We start from the raw sequence: 20,012 nt of genomic DNA on the forward strand, positions 1-20,012 counted from the left end.
ACAGCCAGTCCTTGTTCTAGTGTGTTTCAAGTGTTGAAGTTTTAATTGTAACATAATGCATCTGCCAGAAGTTCTAATACTAAAGTATACATTGAACATTAAATAAGACAAGTAGATAGAAATATTAATGTTCGAAAGATATAATTTAATAAGTTGTACTGATATATATATATATAAATTTTAGTCATAATAAACTAAGTGGGCTAAAAAACATTAGTGAGGAATCGTCACTGTTCTAACTAGCCAGTACTAGACCAGCTCTTGCTAACCGAGGGAAGCATGGTTTTGACAAAATATATAAATATGGCTACACATCCCAGCTGCAAAGAGGGTGAAATACTGTTCTTCGAGGCAAATAAGTCACTCGCGTAAACAGAAGAGTAGGTCACCAATTGGAACACTAGTTGTAATGGAGTTTATAATTTACAGCAACCTATAATTAAGTTGAAAAAATATTTTAACACATATTCAAAGCAGTTATTTAGAACTTATTAACTCAGAGAAAACCATGTTACAAAGTGTGTTTGTTTCTCTTTTAACTGTGAATGGGAGTTGAGATGCAATGCACGACAACAATCGAGATTACAGGACATGAGAAGGACATATGTTTATAGTGGGTGTAATGAACTTACACTTGTATGAACTTGTAAGAAGGGTGCAGAAAAATGTTTAATAAATTTATCTTACTAGTTCTGTATGAGTGTCACCTTGAGCTGTACTAAAAACCACAAGAGAGTTAAATATAAAGTGAGGATAACCCCCATTATCAAGCACATGTGAACTTAAGAATACCTGAATACAACCTATGAGTTATACATAAGCTGAGGAAGATATGAATGAACAAATCTCTATGAAAATCTGTAACACGTTTCTGTAACAAAAGGTAATTTGACTTTAAACACTAAACAACTAAACACAATACCATTAGCTAAGCCAAGCTTTTTCATGACCATAACTGACACACGTGATGTTTTCCACTGTGATCTGAGCACGTTTATCTGGTAAAACCTAGCTATTACCCTATTTGTTGACAGAAAAGACAGCAGTCTCTCAGGAACTGCCAGCTAGTAAATCTGCACTTTATGTGTACCAGAGAAAATTCATCTACCTGAGAAAAAAAAAGTTGTGTTGTATACCTGAGAAACTATCTTCATCTAAGTTGAAATGGTGGAAAATACAGACTTTTCAAAAATTTAGCTGTTAATTATGAGAGAAGCTAGAAGATGGTACAGCACTGTGCCTTAAAACTATCAGTGAAGCATGGAAACAGGTTTGAACAATGAAAGCAGTAAGCAGTGTTACATAATGTGAATATCAGTGTGGTTATTAATGATGGCTTTAATATACTTAATTTACTTAATGCAGTGAAAATAGTGTTATTTAGTTGTGAAAGTAGCTTATAGTGTTAAAGTGGTTCGTCATCAAAGTTTTTTTTTAAAAGTTATGAAATTTTTATTGTGAAGAAAAGCATCGTAACTGAGAAGAAACAAACTAGTGTTACATAGTTTTATTTAAACCAACATGGAATTGTTCTTGTACTGCATGATTTGCAAACTTGTGTCATGTTTTCTTTTTACATTTCAGTCTGTCTGTTATGCCAAAAATGTTTTATACTAACTGATTTCTTAATAAAAAAAATGTTATTTCTATTTGATTAAAGTCATATGCAATGGAATGAGAATTTTTTAAGTTAGGCTGAACTTTGTACTATAAGTTTCCATGTATATTTAATAATAAACTTAAGAAGGGATTTTTTTTCAGTAGCTCAATGAAGCAAGCTACGAGCTTAGAAACGGAGAATCAGCAGGTACAAGAAGATGTGAAAAGTAAAATAACTGAAGGTAGGGCTCTAGATAGACCTGGGAGTGACAGTACTAATGAACTTTTCTCCAGTATGTCTTCTCTTTACCAAAACTGTAGTGCCCAGAGTGGTCGGAGATACACACATTTAAGGAGCTCAGTGTCTGATAATCAAACAGCCAGAGTCGATGGGAAAAAAGAAAGTCCAGGAAGTAAGGTGGTCATTCTGGAAGAGTCTGACAGTGATGATATGCTCCTTCTCTTGAATGACCGTGGGCTACCGCACGATGTTCTCATACGAAACTCACAAGATAAAGACCTGACGACCTGTAGTCTACCCACACAGCATAGAGATGGAATAACTGATTTCTGGTATAGACAGTCTGATCTACTGGAAAATTCAAAATCCTGGCGCGTGATTGACGATTTACAAAATGTGCAAGAGTCAGGCAACGCCCTGTGGGTGTCATACCCATCCTCTGATTCAGACATATGGTCAGAGCCTGATCGTAATATCTCTCTCCAGAGAATGGGGGGTGGACCAAGACTACAGTAGTTACTATAGTCTAGTGGCATGTCGGCAGTATCAGCAGAAACCACGAGGAGAGGAGTACAGTTCCGATGAAAGTCGTACCAGTACAGAAATGACACGGAGACTGACTGTCAATAGTGGTAAAGATGTATTTGTTTTGCTTTGCACTGCATGTCGTAGGGAACGTGCAAAAGCATAGCCTTGTAAATATGCTTCAGAGCTTCTTTTATTTCTGTTGATAAAGCATGTACAGGTGAACTATCACATTGCATACTGCCAAACATAAGAAAGTTAAGACAAACATATAAGATCTCGGTCTGTGTAGTTCTAACAGTCCTGTTTCAGTGTTGTAGTTTGTATGAATAAGCATGAAAATGTGCCTTGCATTTAGATATTATTAAAAGCCATAAAATAATGCTTGATTATAAAAGTTTTTCTTTTGGACATTATTTATCTTGTGCTAACAAATTTTCATAATATTTTAAGTATGATTTAAAAAACTAATGCAATGAAATTTGGCATGTTTATTTTAGCGTTTAATGCAATTGATTTGCATATGTAAGCATTTTAGAAGCATATTTGTTTCATTGCAGATGAGGTATACATTTTACTACAGGGAAAATTGCATTTAAAAATTGTTGGTCCTTTTTCATACATTATAAATATTATTAAAAGTAAGGAGAATTTTCTTTTTTTTTACTTTTTAAAGAGTTTCACTTAATAAGAAAATTAAAAATTTTTTTAAACAAAATTTTTCATAACTTTATATTATTGTTATCATTACTGCGATTTTGGTTGCTGATTGTGGAAGATTTTTCTTAGTTTGGCTTGCAGTGTTACATTTATGTATATATAGTTTAGTCTTGGTTTTTTTTAGTAAAGTTATCAGTCTATATGTGATCTTTTGTGACTGACGTTTTTTCAGCTCATAAACTGAGGAAAAAGAAAAAGGCTCATGCACATTTCAGAAAATTAATTCACACCTTCAGAATATTGAAGGTCTCAGCAAAATATTGCACAATGATTTAAGTGTGCTTCAAGAACTGAGTGGTCAAGTGATAGCTAAAGTGTCCGAACTGGGTTCACCAGAAGAGGTAATATAATATGCTTACCAATTTCTTAATTTTCATATAAAAATAATTAGTATGACATTGATAAAAATAATACTTTTTAAATTTTCTCAAACGTTATAAAATATTTATAAGCTGTTTTAATTGTGATGCATGATATGGATTTATTAATACATGCATTGATGTTCATTTGTTTTCACAGCATTAGAAATTGAGATTTTAAAATGCAATTTTGGTTATTTGGAAGAAGGTTTTTTTTTGTATATTGTATGAATCAAATTAATAGGAGACTTAATTTTTTTGTTGGGTTTATGGACTTTTTTTATTGGTTTTATCTTTAAAATTTGGAAAATTATGGGATTTTTTTTATAATATTTACTTTCTCTGGTGACATTACTGTATAAACCTGTGGTGCACTTACTTTACTCTCTTGGGTTGGGTATTTAAAACTTTTTATAAATACTTAAATAGTCATAGATTATTTTCCTTTATCAGAAATTGAAGACAGAAGAAGACATTTCTCGAGAATCAATGGAAGAATATCACCAGTATCTGAAAATACTGCATGAAAAACTTGAGAAGGTGATGACTTCTAATGAAAACTTGACAGAAAAATTGAAAGGAAAATCAGGTAGTATTTGTTTACTTTGTAGATTGATACATATTCATGACTGAGATGTAGTTCTTTTAGTTTTTATTATTTGTGAAATGAGCTGCCTTATATACACAGAGACAGCCACAACAATTAAAATAAAGTACAGAACAGAGTTTTGAGCTTTTCAGGCCATCTTCAGGTTAACAAACTCTCTTCGTTAACCTAAAGATGACCTAAGACAGTCAAAACATGGTCCTGTACTTTATTTTAATTAAACGTTTAATACCCGTGTTTAGTACCCTATCTTTAGAATAAATGTTTACCTCAGAAGGGTTTCTCATCATTATGAAGTTACAACAAGTTATCTAAATTCAAATATGAAAGAAATGTTTACTGAAAATCCTCCTATTAAAATTGAATTTTGTTAAGGATATTAAAGAAAGAAATGATAAAGTGGGGAACTATTTCATTAAAATTTTGAAAACATAAAAATATTAAACTACAATTAGTGCAGAGTAAAGTAACTTAATGTGTAGTTTTCTCTATAAAAAATTAATTGTAATATATATTTTAATCCAATCTGTTACGTTTTTACGTTTTGGTAATGGTGTCTTTCTTTCTTTTCTTTTTTTACATTAATATGCAAGTTTCTTCATTTCTTTCTGGTTACTGCTGTTTGTTTTATATAGAAGCCTAATTTGTCAGTCGTTGTGCTAGTTTTATAGAAGAAGGTTTTTCTTTTTTTCTTATTGCAAAAATATAGATTTTCATGGAAGTATGCCAAAATACGTTAGAGATTTGGACACGAAATATAAAACTGCCATAGAAAGAGTTAACAAATACAAGCAAGAGCTTATAGCCAAAACAAGTGTGGAAACAGAACTTCAGGAGGCTCTATCTCAGTATAAAGTAGATGCAATACATAAGGAACAAGAGTTGGCATCCTGTCATAAAGAACTTGCATCTTGTCGTACTGGACTTCAAGAAATGGAAAGGGAAGTTAAGGAAAAAGAGGTGGCGTACACGAAGCTTATGGATGAGAAAGATCAGTTGGAGAAGGAAATAACCTCGAGAAGTCACCTGCATCAGCAAGTTCACATGAGGCTTCAGCATCTCGTTGAGAACATTACAGATCTAAGGACTCGTCTTCTTGAAAAAGATCAAGAAAGTAAACATTCTGAAGACATGAGAGCTGTTATGGAAAATGAATTGGAAGCAAGACAAAAGGAATGTAAGCAGGTCCAAATTGGAACTTGAGACTTCAAAAGGAAATAAAGGAGAAAGAAGACCAATGCAAAGATTTGGAAAAAAAGAATGAAAAACTTGAAGAACAGAACACAACTCTTGAGGCTTTAGTTCAACAAACTGGCAAACACTTAAGTGAACTTGAAGAAAGATACAAGAGGAGTACAGAGAAAGAGCATAAGTACATTTACTTAGAGAAAGAAATTGTTAGAAAGGATACAGACATAAGAGACTTGATTAAAAAGAATGAGACTTTACAATGTCATCTTACAGAATTGCATAATAAATGTACTCATCTGGAGGAACAACTAAGGTCTAGGGATGAAAGATTAGAGCAGTTAATGGAAAAATCATCATGGCTGGAATGTGAAATTCAGCTTAAGCAAAAAGAACTTGAAATATCTACAGAAAAATGTTTTAAGTTAGAAAAGGATCTCATAGATGAGACCCAGCACTTTGAAACAACAAAAATAGATCTTGAACAACAAATTAAGGTTAAAGAACATGATGTCAGAGAACTGGTCGAAATAGAAAATGATTTAAAATTAAAGTTAGAACTAATGGATAGAGAACAGAAAAAACTTAATGACAGAAACATAGAATTACTGAAAACTATCCAAGAAAAGGAGATGCAGCTTACTGAGGCAGTAAGTGACAAAAATGAGCTTGAAATTAAGGTGCATGAGTTGGAAGAAGGGATGAAACACGTGAAGCAGAGTAGAAGTAAACCTGAATACAAAGATGAAGTATTTGGAATTGGGGTTGCAGAGTTAATGAAAGACAAATCCAGGTATGTGATAATCGAGCAATAAAAAGCACTCTACTATAATTGAAATTGACATTACGTTTTCTAATTTAGTTAGTTTTTGTTGCATTTTTATTAAAAAAAAAGAGTCGTATTTATATATATATTTTTTCTGTCATTAACTTGTTTGGGGTTTATTTTATTTCTTTAAAATGTTTCATTGTAAGAGTTTGGGACTGCCCAACCTTCTAACAATATCTATCAGTCAGTTCTCTCACTTTGTTATGAGTTGTTCTATCAATATGATACAGTAGGTGATTTTTGTATTGTTAATAAAATGCTGTTAGCAGGATAGAATGGTGAAAAAATGCAAAAATATCTTTTGGGGAAGCTAATTACCTGGTTTTAAATTTTAATATACTATTTTTTTAGTGAAGTTGACTTGTTTCGAAATGAAGATCATATCTGAAAGTGATTTAGTTGCATTTGTATCATAAGGAATAAGAAATTAATGATTCTTGTAGGCTGTTATCAGGCTGGGAGTTTCTTTACTGAAAAACAGTTGTGGCAAAAGTACTACTGGTTATCATTGTAAGATATAAGATATTTTATTATAGGATGGAAGAGGAACTGAACACAACTCAGCAGAGATTAGAAGAAGTAATACAATTAAATAAATGCCTACAGATTGAACTGAAAGCTATGAATAAATTAAGTGTTCAGAAAGAGGACCCTGCTTCAGTAGAAGGTAAACCAAATTATGTTATTAAATTTAGCTTTACATTTATAATTTGTAATGATAGTGTGAAGAGAAAACAAAAAAGTAGATGATTGAAATGAATCTTTTAAAGAACCATTAAATATAAAAAAACAACATAACTCACCTTTAACTAGACGTCTACCTGAAGTAAACCAACTAGATTTTGAGACTTACTACACACAATCTTGATCACCTAGTTTTAAACATAAGTTGTGATTAAAAGTTTGCTAAGATCTGTGGTCATAGGTGAAATCACTCATCAAAAAATAAATGAGAAAAAGGATAGACAGACAGTTAAGAGTTAAATATAGAACTTGTGTGAATGTTATATGAAAACACAAGTTAATCTCCTACTTTTATACATCAAAAGCTATTACAACAGGTTTTGTGTCTATTTATTGTTGAACTCTGTAAGGGAAAAGGTGTGTTAAAGTTTTATGATTGGTCTACTTGCAACTGTTGGTTCTAAACTTTTGTTATATTTACTGGTTAGTTTTTTACTTTGAAATTCATTGTCTGATATGCACAGAAAACTTAGTTCCATCATAGTTATGTTAAATAAAAGATGACTTGCATGAAAGGCTAAAAAAATCCTCCAATAACAACATCATTGGAGATGTGTAGAATAATTGGCTAAAAGTGAGTAGAAGATGATCAGAAATGAGATGTTAGGTTGTGAATTGATGGTGATTTTGTCATTCATGCAATGTAATTTTTAACTTCCTATGTAAGCAGTTGTAATTTTATCTAGAGCTGTGAGGCTGCACTCAGCAACTCTCATAAAGATTTTTGACTTCGTCCTTTGTGGACGCAGAAAAATGTTTTGTCTCAATAAGATATTTCTCATCATTTAGGAAGTACACACTTTCGATTTTGAAGACGTCACGGTGCATGTTTCTAAAAGTTAGAAAAATATGGTTTAGGATTTATTTCACATATTTTTTTCCAAACATGAATTTGTAGATCAAGCAGAAGAAACGAACAAAATATTGCTTCTACAACTTGTTGAAGAACTACAAAAGTTGCGAATAGCTCTGACCAAGAGCACCGACTTCAACAGAAAACTTCATCGAGACATTAAACAAAGTACAAGCAGGAAGGAAGGGATCAGTACCAGTACACAAGGTCAGTAACTTCTTTTTTATAAACAAAGAGGGTTTTATAAGCCACCAAAGTTGACCGTAGTTGACATTGGAGTTTCTTAACATTCATATCCATGCATTTTGAAAGCAGTTATCTTTTCGTATATGTTGTGCAAAATATATTGAAATTGTTTCATTTATTCTATTTTAAAAATTTTCTTTTAAGATAATTAATACATCTGATATCTTGTCCAATTTTTAGGAAGTTCTGGTGCTTTTTTTTTATTTGCTTAGCAACTTACGAATTTCTGTGTGAGGCTTTACCAAGTTCTGTCAAGTATTGTAACAATGAATTGAAACTTTGTATTAGTGTGAAGATTCATAGTTCAAAATCCTTTTAGCTATTATTTTTCCACTTTTTAAAAAGAATTAATCCCCGACCCAAAAAAACAAAGAATAATGTCTGTATATCAAGTATTTTTTCTTCCAGTTACTTACTATCAAGAATTCATCCTCTTGTGAACTGTTTCATATTTTAAATTGTATTGTTTGTTCTGTATAAATGTAGATTTTATAGAAAGTGTTTGTATCTTCAAAACTATAATTTCTTTATTATTATTAAAAATAAATATTTAAATGCAACATTATATGATATTTTCAACAATATTTCTAAAAATAAAAACATTTATTTTTAAGCCAAATATTGATTTTAATCAGTGTGTATTTACAACAAAACATTATTGTTTATTCAACTCTTTTAAAAATAAAGTTTATTTTTTCATTTTAGTAATTTTCTTCTCTTTAAAATAACAAACGGAGAAGTTAAACAGAGAAATCTTAGATACTGTTTTCATTGCTTTAGGATTAGATAGTGAGCAGTCCATCTCCCATGCCAGTACTCTGTCTTTGGTTAGCACTGGTAGTTACACACATAGGACTAATACACAATCAGAAAGTTTAGAACCCAGTAGTCCAGAAAGTTCACTGTGTTCTGCTGGAGGCAAAAATCCCTATTTTCATCTCAGCAGATTCCATGAACCTATAAATCACCCAACTCGTTGGACTTTCAAGAATGGAAGTGAAAATAAGACACACAGCATGAGTGCTATTAGAAAAGAAATGCACAAAGATACTTTATTGGCCAGTCCAACTACCACAGATGGCAGTAGTTCAGAAGGATCTCTCCAACACCATATATCTAGATATGATGCAGAAAACAATGAACTTCTTGAAAAGACATTTATTCGACAGTGTTCAGTCAGTAGCAGCGACTATGAAACTCTGTCTCTTACAGTCTCACCTAAACTTTTACAAGATCACTATCCAATTAAACAAACAAATAGTTTGGAATCCTCAGGTGGATCTTCCCATCAATCCAATACTGAAAAAGAAGGATTTCGACATGACTCCAATGGTACTGAACTGTCTGTTGCTGGAAGACCTTGCAATTCTTCTCCTGACCTTGGTATAGAGTCAGATCCAAATCATGAAGGTGGGGATAGAGAGGAGCCTGTTTTTACAACCTGGAATAAACTTGCTGCAGCTGTATCATCCAGACGCTCTGTTCCAATCCAGTTAGTAAGGACAAAAAAGACAAATGAAAACTTGAGGATAAACAGAACATTTGCAGGAGAACATTTTCCACTTGATACTGCAGGTGAAGTTATTTTAAAGGTCATTGGCTAGATAAAATAAAATATGTTATAAAGTACTTTAAGTACAAAATGTCTTAGATTCAGGAAACTTTGTAATGGGTTTGACAATTTTTGCATATCAAGTCCAAAGTGACTCGTGTACTGATTGCCCTGCGAAAGGTAACATCTACTAAATAAACAGTAAAAACTTAGTCTTAGGAATGGTCATTGTTAGTAAAGTTTGTTTTATTCTGTACGTTGTGTAGCATGGAGAAAAAAATATAGTAGTTAAATGTTTGTAACTTGTTCAGTACATTTTTACCAAAACAATGCTCCCTAGATGTATATTTATATATATATATATGTCTTCCCATATATTAACAAGAACTCACAAGTTCATGTTGAGAAGTATTTATTTACATTGTCCTTTTCAAGATAATGTATTTTATTAATTAATAGTAGTAGTAGTTCTATATGTAGTAATAAATGAAAATAGACATGAATGTATATTTTAATGTGATGTTTATATAACACTGAATAAATGACAAGCATTTTTATAAAAAAGAAAATTTCTAATAATTTTATTTTTTGGTTTAAACATTTTTTTCATGTTATTGTTGGTTCTTTTTTATTTTTCCGTTAAATAAAAATACTGGTTTTTATGAATTGTAATCCCCTCTGTGAGTTCAGAAGCAAATTTTCTCATTTCGGTGGTCAGAAAACTGAACAAGGCCTATGAACAGTCATATATGTCCTAGAATAATTTCCTTTCACTAAAACTTTCTGCTAGAAAAGGAACATTCACAGCTGTATCTTTCACTACTGTCAAATAAACACATCGATTATCACGTCTTTGCTCAGTGTAATTTTGGTCTTTCCAGGTCTTATTGGGTATGGTTTATCGGCATCTGTTCCTGAATTAGGAGAAAGCGAGCCACATGCTGTGTGTCGGTTTAAGGAGTATGGGATACTGAAGAAAGAAATAAGAGAAAGTATTGTTTTACTGAGAGGTGTAATTGCTCGGGTCAGGAATAAGCTGAACTGTTTAACTTTACAAGCTCCAAATAAAGTCCTTGTAAGTTTACTATGTCTATAAGATGAGAAAGATGAATATATTTTTAGAGGTTTTATGTTAAGATTTACAAGGAAAGTGCCATTGAAAAAATAATTTTAAAGTATTTTGTTTTATTTCTTAGCTATTAGTTCTCATAAAGAGTTTATTTGTGTCTTTATTTTATGGATTAATACTTAACATGTTTAAGTCCTGGTGACCAGCTTTTAGTTAACTTGGTTGTCACAACTTAACATTACTGACTCTCACTCACACCATCCTTGGGTTAGGGCATTTAGCTTGTAATCTGATCATAGGTTGTTTGAATCTTTCCCTGAACATGCTTGCCCTTTGAGCTCTGGGAGTATTATAATGTGACAGGCAATCCCACTGTTCATTGGTATATAGTAGTTTAAGGGTTTGGAAACTGCTGGTGTTAACTAACTGCTTTCCTTCTAATCTATCTCTTCAAAATTAGGGAAGTCTAGCACAGACAGCCCTCGAGTAGCCCTGCACAAAATTAAAAACAAACTCATTGTACTTGTATATATCCTAAGTAATACCATGGAATCTTATAATTGTAACCAGTTAGATTATACATGTGCTGACTCATACATAATTCTATACTTCCTTATTAAGACCACACATACCAAAGATTCTAGCAAATGTAACCAGTTTTTAATGATTTGATGGAACTCTGTAAAAGTAAGGATTCTTTCATACTTGTAATCTCTAAAAATGATTTCTTGTAATTTTACAAGTTTAATCAGCCATAACAACCAAAATGGTGCACACTCAATAAGGAACTGACCTTTATTCACACACACACACACACACATATTAATTCATCAAATGATAAATGAAAACTTGCGTTTAATCAACTTTAACTGGTATTCATTGAAGGTATACTCTCACTGTACTTATCTGTTTCCCAAGTGTTGTGACGTTGGTCAGTGTTAATATTAAATGTGTTTAGCTATTGCACCTTTACATGTTACACTTAAATACATAATTTAGATTTTTCAACCACATGTGCATTCTAGAACACAGGCTCATTTGGCTTCTCTTACTTAATTCTAGAGACAATAATTTGATAATTATACTTATTTTTTGTACTTAATTATACATCTAATGGTTCAGCAGTAAGTCTCTGGGCACACAGTGCTAAAGTTTGGGTTTTCATTCTCATGGTGGGCATAGCACAAATGGCCAATTTTATGAACTTGTGATTAACGAAAAAACCTTATTAATTATTATAATTGACTTAAATTAATCTTTGTTAATCTGAAGATGACCTAAGAAGGTTGAAATGTTGTTCTTGTACTTTATTTCAATTAAAGTTCTTAATGTCCATACAACCTGTCTTTGCAATAATTTGATTTTTCATTAATTATTTTCTTATGAAAAGTAAATTAATAACATTTGTGAAATTAATCTCAAAGAGTTCAGTTTTACTTACAGTCAGAAGTTTTTTTACTTGTGAGGTTAACAGCTTGTGTTCATATTTTTTATATTAAGGAAAGGTTAAGAAAAAAACAGGAGAATTTCTGGTAAATAAAATCAAAACTGAAGACATCTTAAGTTGACCAGACAATCCTGGTTCTACAAATATATATATTTAATTTAAAATAAATAATTGTTTCTTCTTTCAGAACTTAGAATATAGCACATTGAACGATATTTACTCCAGCTGTAGTGATGTGGGTGGATGTCTGGAGAAATCCTGGAATGTAATCGAATGTTTCCAGTTAGCTTCACTACCTTGGAAGAAAGCTGTTAGGTCTTCTACAGTTAGTTCTCCAAGTAAAGAGGTGAGTAAGAAGTAATGGTTAATCTGTCTGAAACTCGGTTTCAGCTGTAGTGTTACTCACAGTCGAAATGGTCTAATATTTTTGTTACAATTAGAATGTTATAAAGAAATATTGTGAACAATGTGTTCACTTAGGAGACAGTTTTAATAGGAGACAGTAATTAGGCTAACATAATCTCATTATGTAGACGATATCTCCTCTAAGTCAACAGCATTTTTGTGAAAATGAAGGACCTGCATATATATTTTTTTTAAAGCACCTCAGGTTCTTTTCTGTTTCAAAATAATTTTCAGTGCTAATACTGATAAATCCTTACATATTTACAAAATATAAAACTGTTTGCCTGAAAGTTTGTTTCACTTATAATAGAAGCCAGAGCTGAATTGTGTCATCATAACTTATTGTGCTTTAATTAACAAAATTTAACTTTTACTAAGCAGTAGGTCATAAGTGCTGTCTATAATAATTTACAAAATCAGACAGAACAGTTATAAGGTTTAAACTTGCTTAAACTTTTGTTTAAATACAAACTACTGAAAGTCTCAACTAACAATTGAGGGTACTTTCAGTAGTTTGAGATAAATTTATTTAAAAATCATAAATATGCATATTATTAAAATTTCACTTTTTAAGAGTTCATGATCATTAATTCTATTGTGCTTTGAAATATATTAGAACTGTGTCTCGTTGTTGGTGGTTATGTTTGTCGTCATCGAGGTCACAGCTGAAGAGCAGCGGTATTTGTAGTAATCTTTGTTCTCTCGTTTGTTGTTTCAACAGTTTTGTTTTTGGTTTGAACTTTGAACTGTTTCTTATATCTCTTTGCATCAACATCTAACAAGATTTCCTTTGCTCAACTTTGGCACTTAAGACTTAATTTAAAAAAAAAAACAACTTTAGACTTAAGTAGTAACAGAGGATACTTATTAGATATGGCACACAAATATTTAACCAACTTAAACTGGACCGAGAAACATTTGACGAAAACTGCTGAGTAAGTCAGAAAGTACGCTGCAAATGGATACGCTACATGTGAGAAAGTAAGGTGAGCTAGTGCAACCTTAAATTAATGACATGTTGGCGATTTTTATAACATAGTATTTAACATATTTAATTTTAGTTAAAAGACAGAAAGAAAAAATGGAAACATTTTCTTCTCATTCCAAAATGTGTCTGCACTGAATAAAATGTTCAGTCTCTGTATTATTTTTTAACCATATACATGTTTTTGACTTGGCTTGTGGATCCAAGCAAGTGGCCTAGTTTGACTCACCCACTTGCACTGAACTATCAATGTCTTTCACAGGTTTATACATTAATCCAAATTTATATTTCTTTGTAAATGCAGTTTAATGCATGTAACAAACATTGAAAGTGGTGAAACCACTGGTGTTATGGTACAAATAAAATTTAGCTGTCAAATATATATATAAGTTGAGCCTTCAGTTTCCTAACAAATACAATGAGAATGTGTAATCTGATAGGATCTTTCCATGGCACATACTATCTTTACAAGTTATATGTATATTTATTCAATTTCACTCAATTCTCTGAATTTGTGACTAGTTGCTTTACTTCTTGATGAGTTATTGCTCCGAATTCCTTTTTTACTGCATGACAATCTCTCCTGGCATATCAGTGATATAAACTCTGACATTGACCTCAATTCTATAGTCAGTAGTTTTATTCTTTTCCCATGTTAATGTCATTCTAGGAGTCACCATATTAGACTTGTTATTGTTGTGAGTGGGAGAATGAATTTTACCATATTTTACCGTACCTGGAAATCTCTTTTCCTTTTTTGGTTTTTCTATGATGGCTTAATTTCCTATTAGTTAAGTTTTAAAGCATCTTTTTTCATACTATAACCTAAGCATACAACTGTTTCACATCACTAACCTAAGCATACAACTGTTTCACATCACGTCCATGTTACTTTTTAACTTGATCTTTACATCCCACCCTTGATTATGTTAAATACCGTTGACTTTCTTTGTATCCAGCAGAAAAATGAGTCGGCTTCCAGTTTTCACACGCATGCTCGTATAGATTTTGTCATCCCATGCTTGTTTCTCCAACACCTCTTAAAAGTGATTTGACAGTTGAACATTTTGTGTATTGTTTTTCTACTTTTAGATATGTGTCATTTCTGTCCTCCACCTTATTTCTTTACTTCTACCAAAACTGTAACTGACCTTTCATTTCAATGGAAAATTTACTTTCATTGTTTGGACAAGCAATTCTTTGCGTGACACGACTGATACTTAGAAATGTTGGTTGTTCTTGTTCTCAGCACTGCTGTAACACTAATGTTGTCTCTTGAACTAATTTTGTTCTATTTTCATTACTAGTCTGTGGAACTATCAATCTCAGATCATTATTCATTTTTCGTCTCTTTACTTAATATTTTCTGACTTCACTGACATGCCTCATACACTTATCCAATAGAGAAGTTATTCAGTTTCTCAGGCCCTCATTCGTTGTAGCACATAACTCTCAACACTTGTTTGTTTGTTTGTTTGCTTTGGAATTTCGCACAAAGCTACTCGAGGGCTATCTGTGCTAGCCGTCCCTAACTTAGCAGTGTAAGACTAGAGGGAAGGCAGCTAGTCATCACCACCCACCACCAACTCTTGGGCTACTCTTTTACCAACGAATAGTGGGATTGACCACCGTCACATTATACACCCCCACGGCTGGGAGGGCGAGCATGTTTAGCGCGACCTGGGTGCGACCCTCGGATTACGAGTCGCACGCCTTACGCACTTGGCCATGCCAGGCCAACTCTCAACACATTAAAAATGCAACAGTTGTGAACTCACAACAACTGAATTATTGGAAGTTAATCATTGACTAATTAATCAATTACATCTCATATTTAAAAGAAAAGAAACAATGAATATTTTTTTGTATTTTTCATTAAAATCACAACAAGTTTTTATGTTACATATAAATGAATAAATATGTTTCAACAAATTTCAAAAGTTCAAAGGAAAGAAATAGGTTTTAAAATACATTCTACTTTTTGTGATTGCTTAATTCTATAAAGTAATGTTATTTTACAAAAAAAAATTTTTTTTTCAGGAGTTACAAGAAGAGCTGAGTGAAGTAAGAAAACATTTAAAAGAAACTACAGAGAAACTTGCTGTAAGTACAGTATCTAATGTATCCAGGTAACTCCCAAAAAATGCAGCTTTTGCAATTGTGTTTTTATCCCAATTAATGCATGAATTGAATTATGTAGAGACTTAGAAACCACATTTCAAGTTTTCTTATGACATAAGTATTAATGATTGGTAGAAACGTGCACCATTCAAATTGTATCAACACAGTAATTTTGGAGGAATCTTTCAATTTATACAGCAGGGGCATAGATCCTGGGTGGATGGGGTATACATCCCCCCTTCAATTTAGGTGGGGGGTATGGTGCATACAATCATCTTCCCCTACAGTTTGGTCTGTTGAATTGTTTTATTGCATCACAGGCCTACAAATTGTGTTTGTTCTTGTGATTCTCTGTTCTTACCAATCGAATTATATAATTAGGCCTAGATGTAGGCTTTTTCAGTAGCTGAAATGTACATCTTTAATATAGGCGCTTCTAAGCTTTTCGATCTAAGCAATAGTTGGTAAGTATCAGTCAGTAGGCCGAAGTATACATGCAAGTATCGTGGCAAAAAGATTACTCTGTGACTGCATGTTTACAGCTTTCAGGTTCACCTAATCAGAGATTACCAATTTGTAAATTGAACAGTCCACATAAGTGGTTGTAAAAATTATCCTCCCTCCCCCCATCGGGTGTAAAAAATCAATGCCCCTGGTATACAGTACCTAATAAACTTATTCAGTGTATGGAAAAGGTTAATTTTTGTAACTTTTTTTATGTGTAGCAAACTAAAAGTTGATATTTATACTTATGTTTAGGTTGTTAAACAAGAAAAAGATGGAATGGAAAAGGCTATTACAAGACAGTGTAAGTGAAAAGTGATTGTTACATAGTGTCATACACACCCTAAAACCAAAAGAAATTTCAATTCCTAAAACATATTAATTGCTTCTGCAACTGTTTTCCATTTTTCTCTTATTTTGTTTTAATCAAAGTTATTTTACACAAAGGTACTTCAGAACGTCCTATTTGAACTAATTGTTTTAAGTAGCACTGTGTCTTTATTACATTTCAAAATTAACAGATTGTTATTATGAATAGAATAACTCAAGTAACTGAATATAATTTTAAATACATTTTCTTATATTTTATAAATTTTTGTTATGTTACAATTCCAGCTTGTTCATTAAATCTCTAAATGAATTTATTTTCAGTAACTAAGACCTGCCTTATCCTCCAACAAGCCAAAGGCAACTTAGCAGGTGATAAGAAATCCACAAAACATCCTGCAGGAATTATGTGATGTGAATAAAATAACCTTAAATATATTCATGAGAAAAGAGCCAGAAAATAAGGTGCAGTTTGGGATAATCATGGCTACACATAGCCATGAAACAGTGACCTAGTGTTTTTCTCCAGACCATAGTTTTTAATGCATAAGAAATGAGAAACGTAATTATTGATCAAAATGCTGCACATTAAGTCGTTCTTATGAGACAAAATGTTTATACTTTAATTCCACACAGGCTTTTCTTCTTTTTACATGACACTGATTTTTATATCTCACATTTTAAGATACACCATACTTGAATTACATGGGTGACTAATTAGTTATTCATTACTGAGCACTAGGAATAGACGAATATTGGACACACCTTAGTCGATTAGAAAATATTACACGTGGTATGAATTTGTATGTTGATTTGGTAATTTTTTAATGCAACATGGAAGTAAGACCCAGATTTCAATTTTATATCTCCATGTGTGTATTGAGTTTCAACTTGTGCACAAAGAGATACATCTACAGTCACAAATTTATACAATTATATTCTGGGGTTTTATTTATACAAGATCAAAGAAGAGTCCTTCCACTCTGGGAGATAATGTGCCAATAGTTTAACATAAATATATATATATATATATATATATACACATTAAGATAGTTAATATCTTCGTGAGCTTAGAGCTATTGATGAGGAAATTAGATATTTGAAAATACTCACTACTGTTACGGGTGGTTGTTTCTATCCAAACAAGATATAGCATTTAGTAAACATTTGGAGATATATATATATATATAACAAAAACAAGGTCAGGAAAATGTTGTTCGAACAAACATACAAAACGTAATTGTATAGTGAATGTATTTTTTTGGTAACTAGCAAAAAAAGAATAGCAAGTATTACAAAAAATGTACATTTTGAGTCAATGTGTGTGAAATTTAAAATCTGTGTATTGTTGGATCTTGGATTTTTGAAATGGTGGAAGATCTCAAATAAACTTTTGATTATAAATGTGCGTGTCCTCACTTTAATCTATAATTGCACTTAAACATGTGTTGTGAACTTTAGATAATATATAAATGTATCTGCAATACAAAACCCTGTAACGTGAACGCTTTCAAAAGGAGGGCATTTTTTCCATCAGGTGCAAACTGCAATGTTTTTTCACTTTCAATTTATTTAATCTGTTGCAGATTCAGAGATCTGTTGGCTTCTAATTCTTCTTGGGGTGTTTCTGTGAGACAATATTAATCTGAGACCCTTCATGTTTTATATAAGAAGTTAGCAGGCCATTAATCTCCACGAAGTTGGCAAATTCTGTAAAATATACTTAATTTTGTACGCTACATTTATAAATACCAGTTCAACAGTGGTGAATAGTGAGTGAGTATTGAGTCAGTCAGTCCCACAAGATATTTGTACCATTGTTAATTATAGTGTACATTCAGTTACTCAGTTGATTAACTGTGAAACTGTACAAGTTTATTCTTAAATTAGGCCTAATATCATTGGCAAGTTATTTCCATGTGATTATTTATAAATCAAGGCCTAAAGTACAATTGTATACAAGGTTGCAGAATGTTAAGGAAGGAATAAACTAATTTATTATTATGTAAACACGGACTGAATTTCATATTATTTTCACCATATAATTTAAAAGAACCCACTGAATGAAACAAAGTCATTCTAAATTCAGTAACTGTTTTTTGGTAACTACCATAAAAAAAATGAACATTTCGATTGAATGTGTGTGAAAGTTAAAAAGTTATAAAATGTATTTTAAAACAGGCTGGAATTTGACCAGTTAATTATTTCTTGCCAGTCTATTATAATTAGCATTAAAAACATCTATTAAAAAAGAACAAAACTGTAATGATACACGTAGGTGTCGGTAAAGTCAGAAATCTAAAAAAAAGATTTAAAAGTATGTCGATTAACTAACAATGCTTATCTCAATTTTTAATCACAGTTACAACATACAACAGGGAGAAGCGAGTTTGATACAATATACGTGCCACATGAATGTAACATAATAAATCCAGTATCATTCCATTAATGATGTTACTTTCATCGGCATTGAAACAGGATTCAAAACTAAAGCAGGCAGAGAAATGAAAGAAGCTTATTGGATTGCTAAACACTGTTCAGCTTTATGGAATTAATCTCGATCGTGGAATCAGTGTTCTTTGTTCATCACTTTCATCTCTGTCAGAAAAATAATATTAATTCTTTGCTTATTTTATCCTGTAATGTGAAACCTGAATTTCCTAAAACTTACTATTTCTTTAAAATAATTTTTCCTACCTGTTTTTATAAATTAATTAGTATAACATCAATAATTCTCCAAGTGTCACCTTTATTTTACTAAAACACTTTAGTTTCAAATATACATATATTTAGCCATTTCTAACCTAAAATATCCCTAACACCTTTTTTATATACACTCTTGCTCGGCTACATTGTACCAGAAATTAAACACATCAGTACACAGAGATATAAAAATGTCATGGAAAACTGAATGACCTTTATATATGTATCACTCATTCACTTACACCACCTTTCCTGATTTGTCCCTGAAAAAGAAAGGTCTACCTTTCAAAAGCACTCGGGTTAAAGGGTTTTTATTCTTTCTAGTATCTACAAAAAATGTTAATACTTAAACAGTTCCATTGATAAAGCCTAAATTTCAGAAAATTTACAGCACTTTGATACATCATATATTTTTGTGAAATAAACATGCTGTAAACACATTTTTATTCCTCTAAAGTTCTATTGTATAAATGTACATCTACTTATTTCACTTTATATTCATTTACAGTACATACTAATAACATCACTAGACAAGCTGAGAAAAACAGCTTTTATTGCTTACTTAATGAAACAAATTCATAAAAGAACACATACACAAAAACACATCCAAATAAATTTGCTATGTTTTAAAATTTTCTTTGAAAATATTACTTAAGCACATCTCAAACATTAGTGACATTTGATTAAACAATTTTAAAGATATTCTCTCAAATGTGTGTTAAGAGAGGTACACAAGTGTATGACATAGAAGCACTTAAACGGAATATCTGAAACTTTAAAAGGTAAGTCTACAATTAGAAAAGAGTACAATATTTTAAGGTTTCCTTTGATAATTATGGGAAAAAAATCATTTTAACAAATTAGGCATACATGATAAAGAAGGAAATATTACAAACTTAGAAGCATCTATATTTCACCAGAAAGAACTTAATATTTAAAAAACTAATACAGGGTGTTTGGAAAGTCACTGTGCAGTTTTGTCTGTTAG

At 31.7% G+C, this 20,012-nt stretch overlaps 3 protein-coding genes across 4 annotated transcripts in view; all 3 read left to right on the plus strand.

Annotated features, from left to right (window-relative positions):
- LOC143228842 (uncharacterized) overlaps nt 1-3,397 on the plus strand; it is a 53,300-nt gene extending 49,903 nt beyond the window's left edge. Inside the window, exons 13-14 of one of the 2 annotated variants that reach the window (XR_013015470.1) lie at nt 1,762-2,472; nt 3,258-3,397. The gene's annotated coding sequence lies outside the window, so the exon portion shown is untranslated. The remainder of the gene's footprint in view (nt 1-1,761; nt 2,473-3,257) is intronic. The other variant, XR_013015471.1, reaches the window with a different exon arrangement.
- LOC143228844 (uncharacterized) lies at nt 3,294-5,319 on the plus strand. The gene is made up of 3 exons (XM_076460234.1): nt 3,294-3,426; nt 3,898-4,033; nt 4,761-5,319. Exons 2-3 carry the CDS (start codon nt 3,934-3,936, stop codon nt 5,252-5,254), a joined length of 594 nt encoding a protein of 197 aa, XP_076316349.1. The 5' UTR covers nt 3,294-3,426; nt 3,898-3,933; the 3' UTR covers nt 5,255-5,319.
- A 264-nt stretch (nt 5,320-5,583) lies between these two features.
- Nucleotides 5,584-17,725, plus strand: LOC143228843 (uncharacterized). The gene is made up of 9 exons (XM_076460233.1): nt 5,584-6,032; nt 6,605-6,735; nt 7,711-7,872; nt 8,692-9,486; nt 10,345-10,538; nt 12,167-12,325; nt 15,410-15,472; nt 16,250-16,298; nt 16,646-17,725. Exons 1-9 carry the CDS (start codon nt 5,584-5,586, stop codon nt 16,732-16,734), a joined length of 2,091 nt encoding a protein of 696 aa, XP_076316348.1. The 3' UTR covers nt 16,735-17,725.
- The last annotated feature ends 2,287 nt before the right edge of the window (nt 17,726-20,012 follow it).

The sequence above is a fragment of the Tachypleus tridentatus genome, chromosome 10, assembly GCF_004210375.1.
Source record: "Tachypleus tridentatus isolate NWPU-2018 chromosome 10, ASM421037v1, whole genome shotgun sequence".
Lineage (NCBI taxonomy): Eukaryota > Metazoa > Arthropoda > Merostomata > Xiphosura > Limulidae > Tachypleus > Tachypleus tridentatus.

Bases quoted from the DNA above. Each gene is read 5' to 3' on its own strand.
- LOC143228843 (XM_076460233.1), top strand. From the start codon at position 5,584: ATGGAAAAATCATCATGGCTGGAATGTGAAATTCAGCTTAAGCAAAAA. The intron at 9,487-10,344 runs GTGAAGTTATTT...TGGTCTTTCCAG, and splicing joins TTTTCCACTTGATACTGCAG to GTCTTATTGGGTATGGTTTA. The intron at 16,299-16,645 runs GTAAGTGAAAAG...ATTTATTTTCAG, and splicing joins AAAGGCTATTACAAGACAGT to TAACTAAGACCTGCCTTATC.
- LOC143228844 (XM_076460234.1), top strand. From the start codon at position 3,934: ATGGAAGAATATCACCAGTATCTGAAAATACTGCATGAAAAACTTGAG. The intron at 4,034-4,760 runs GTAGTATTTGTT...GCAAAAATATAG, and splicing joins AAAATTGAAAGGAAAATCAG to ATTTTCATGGAAGTATGCCA.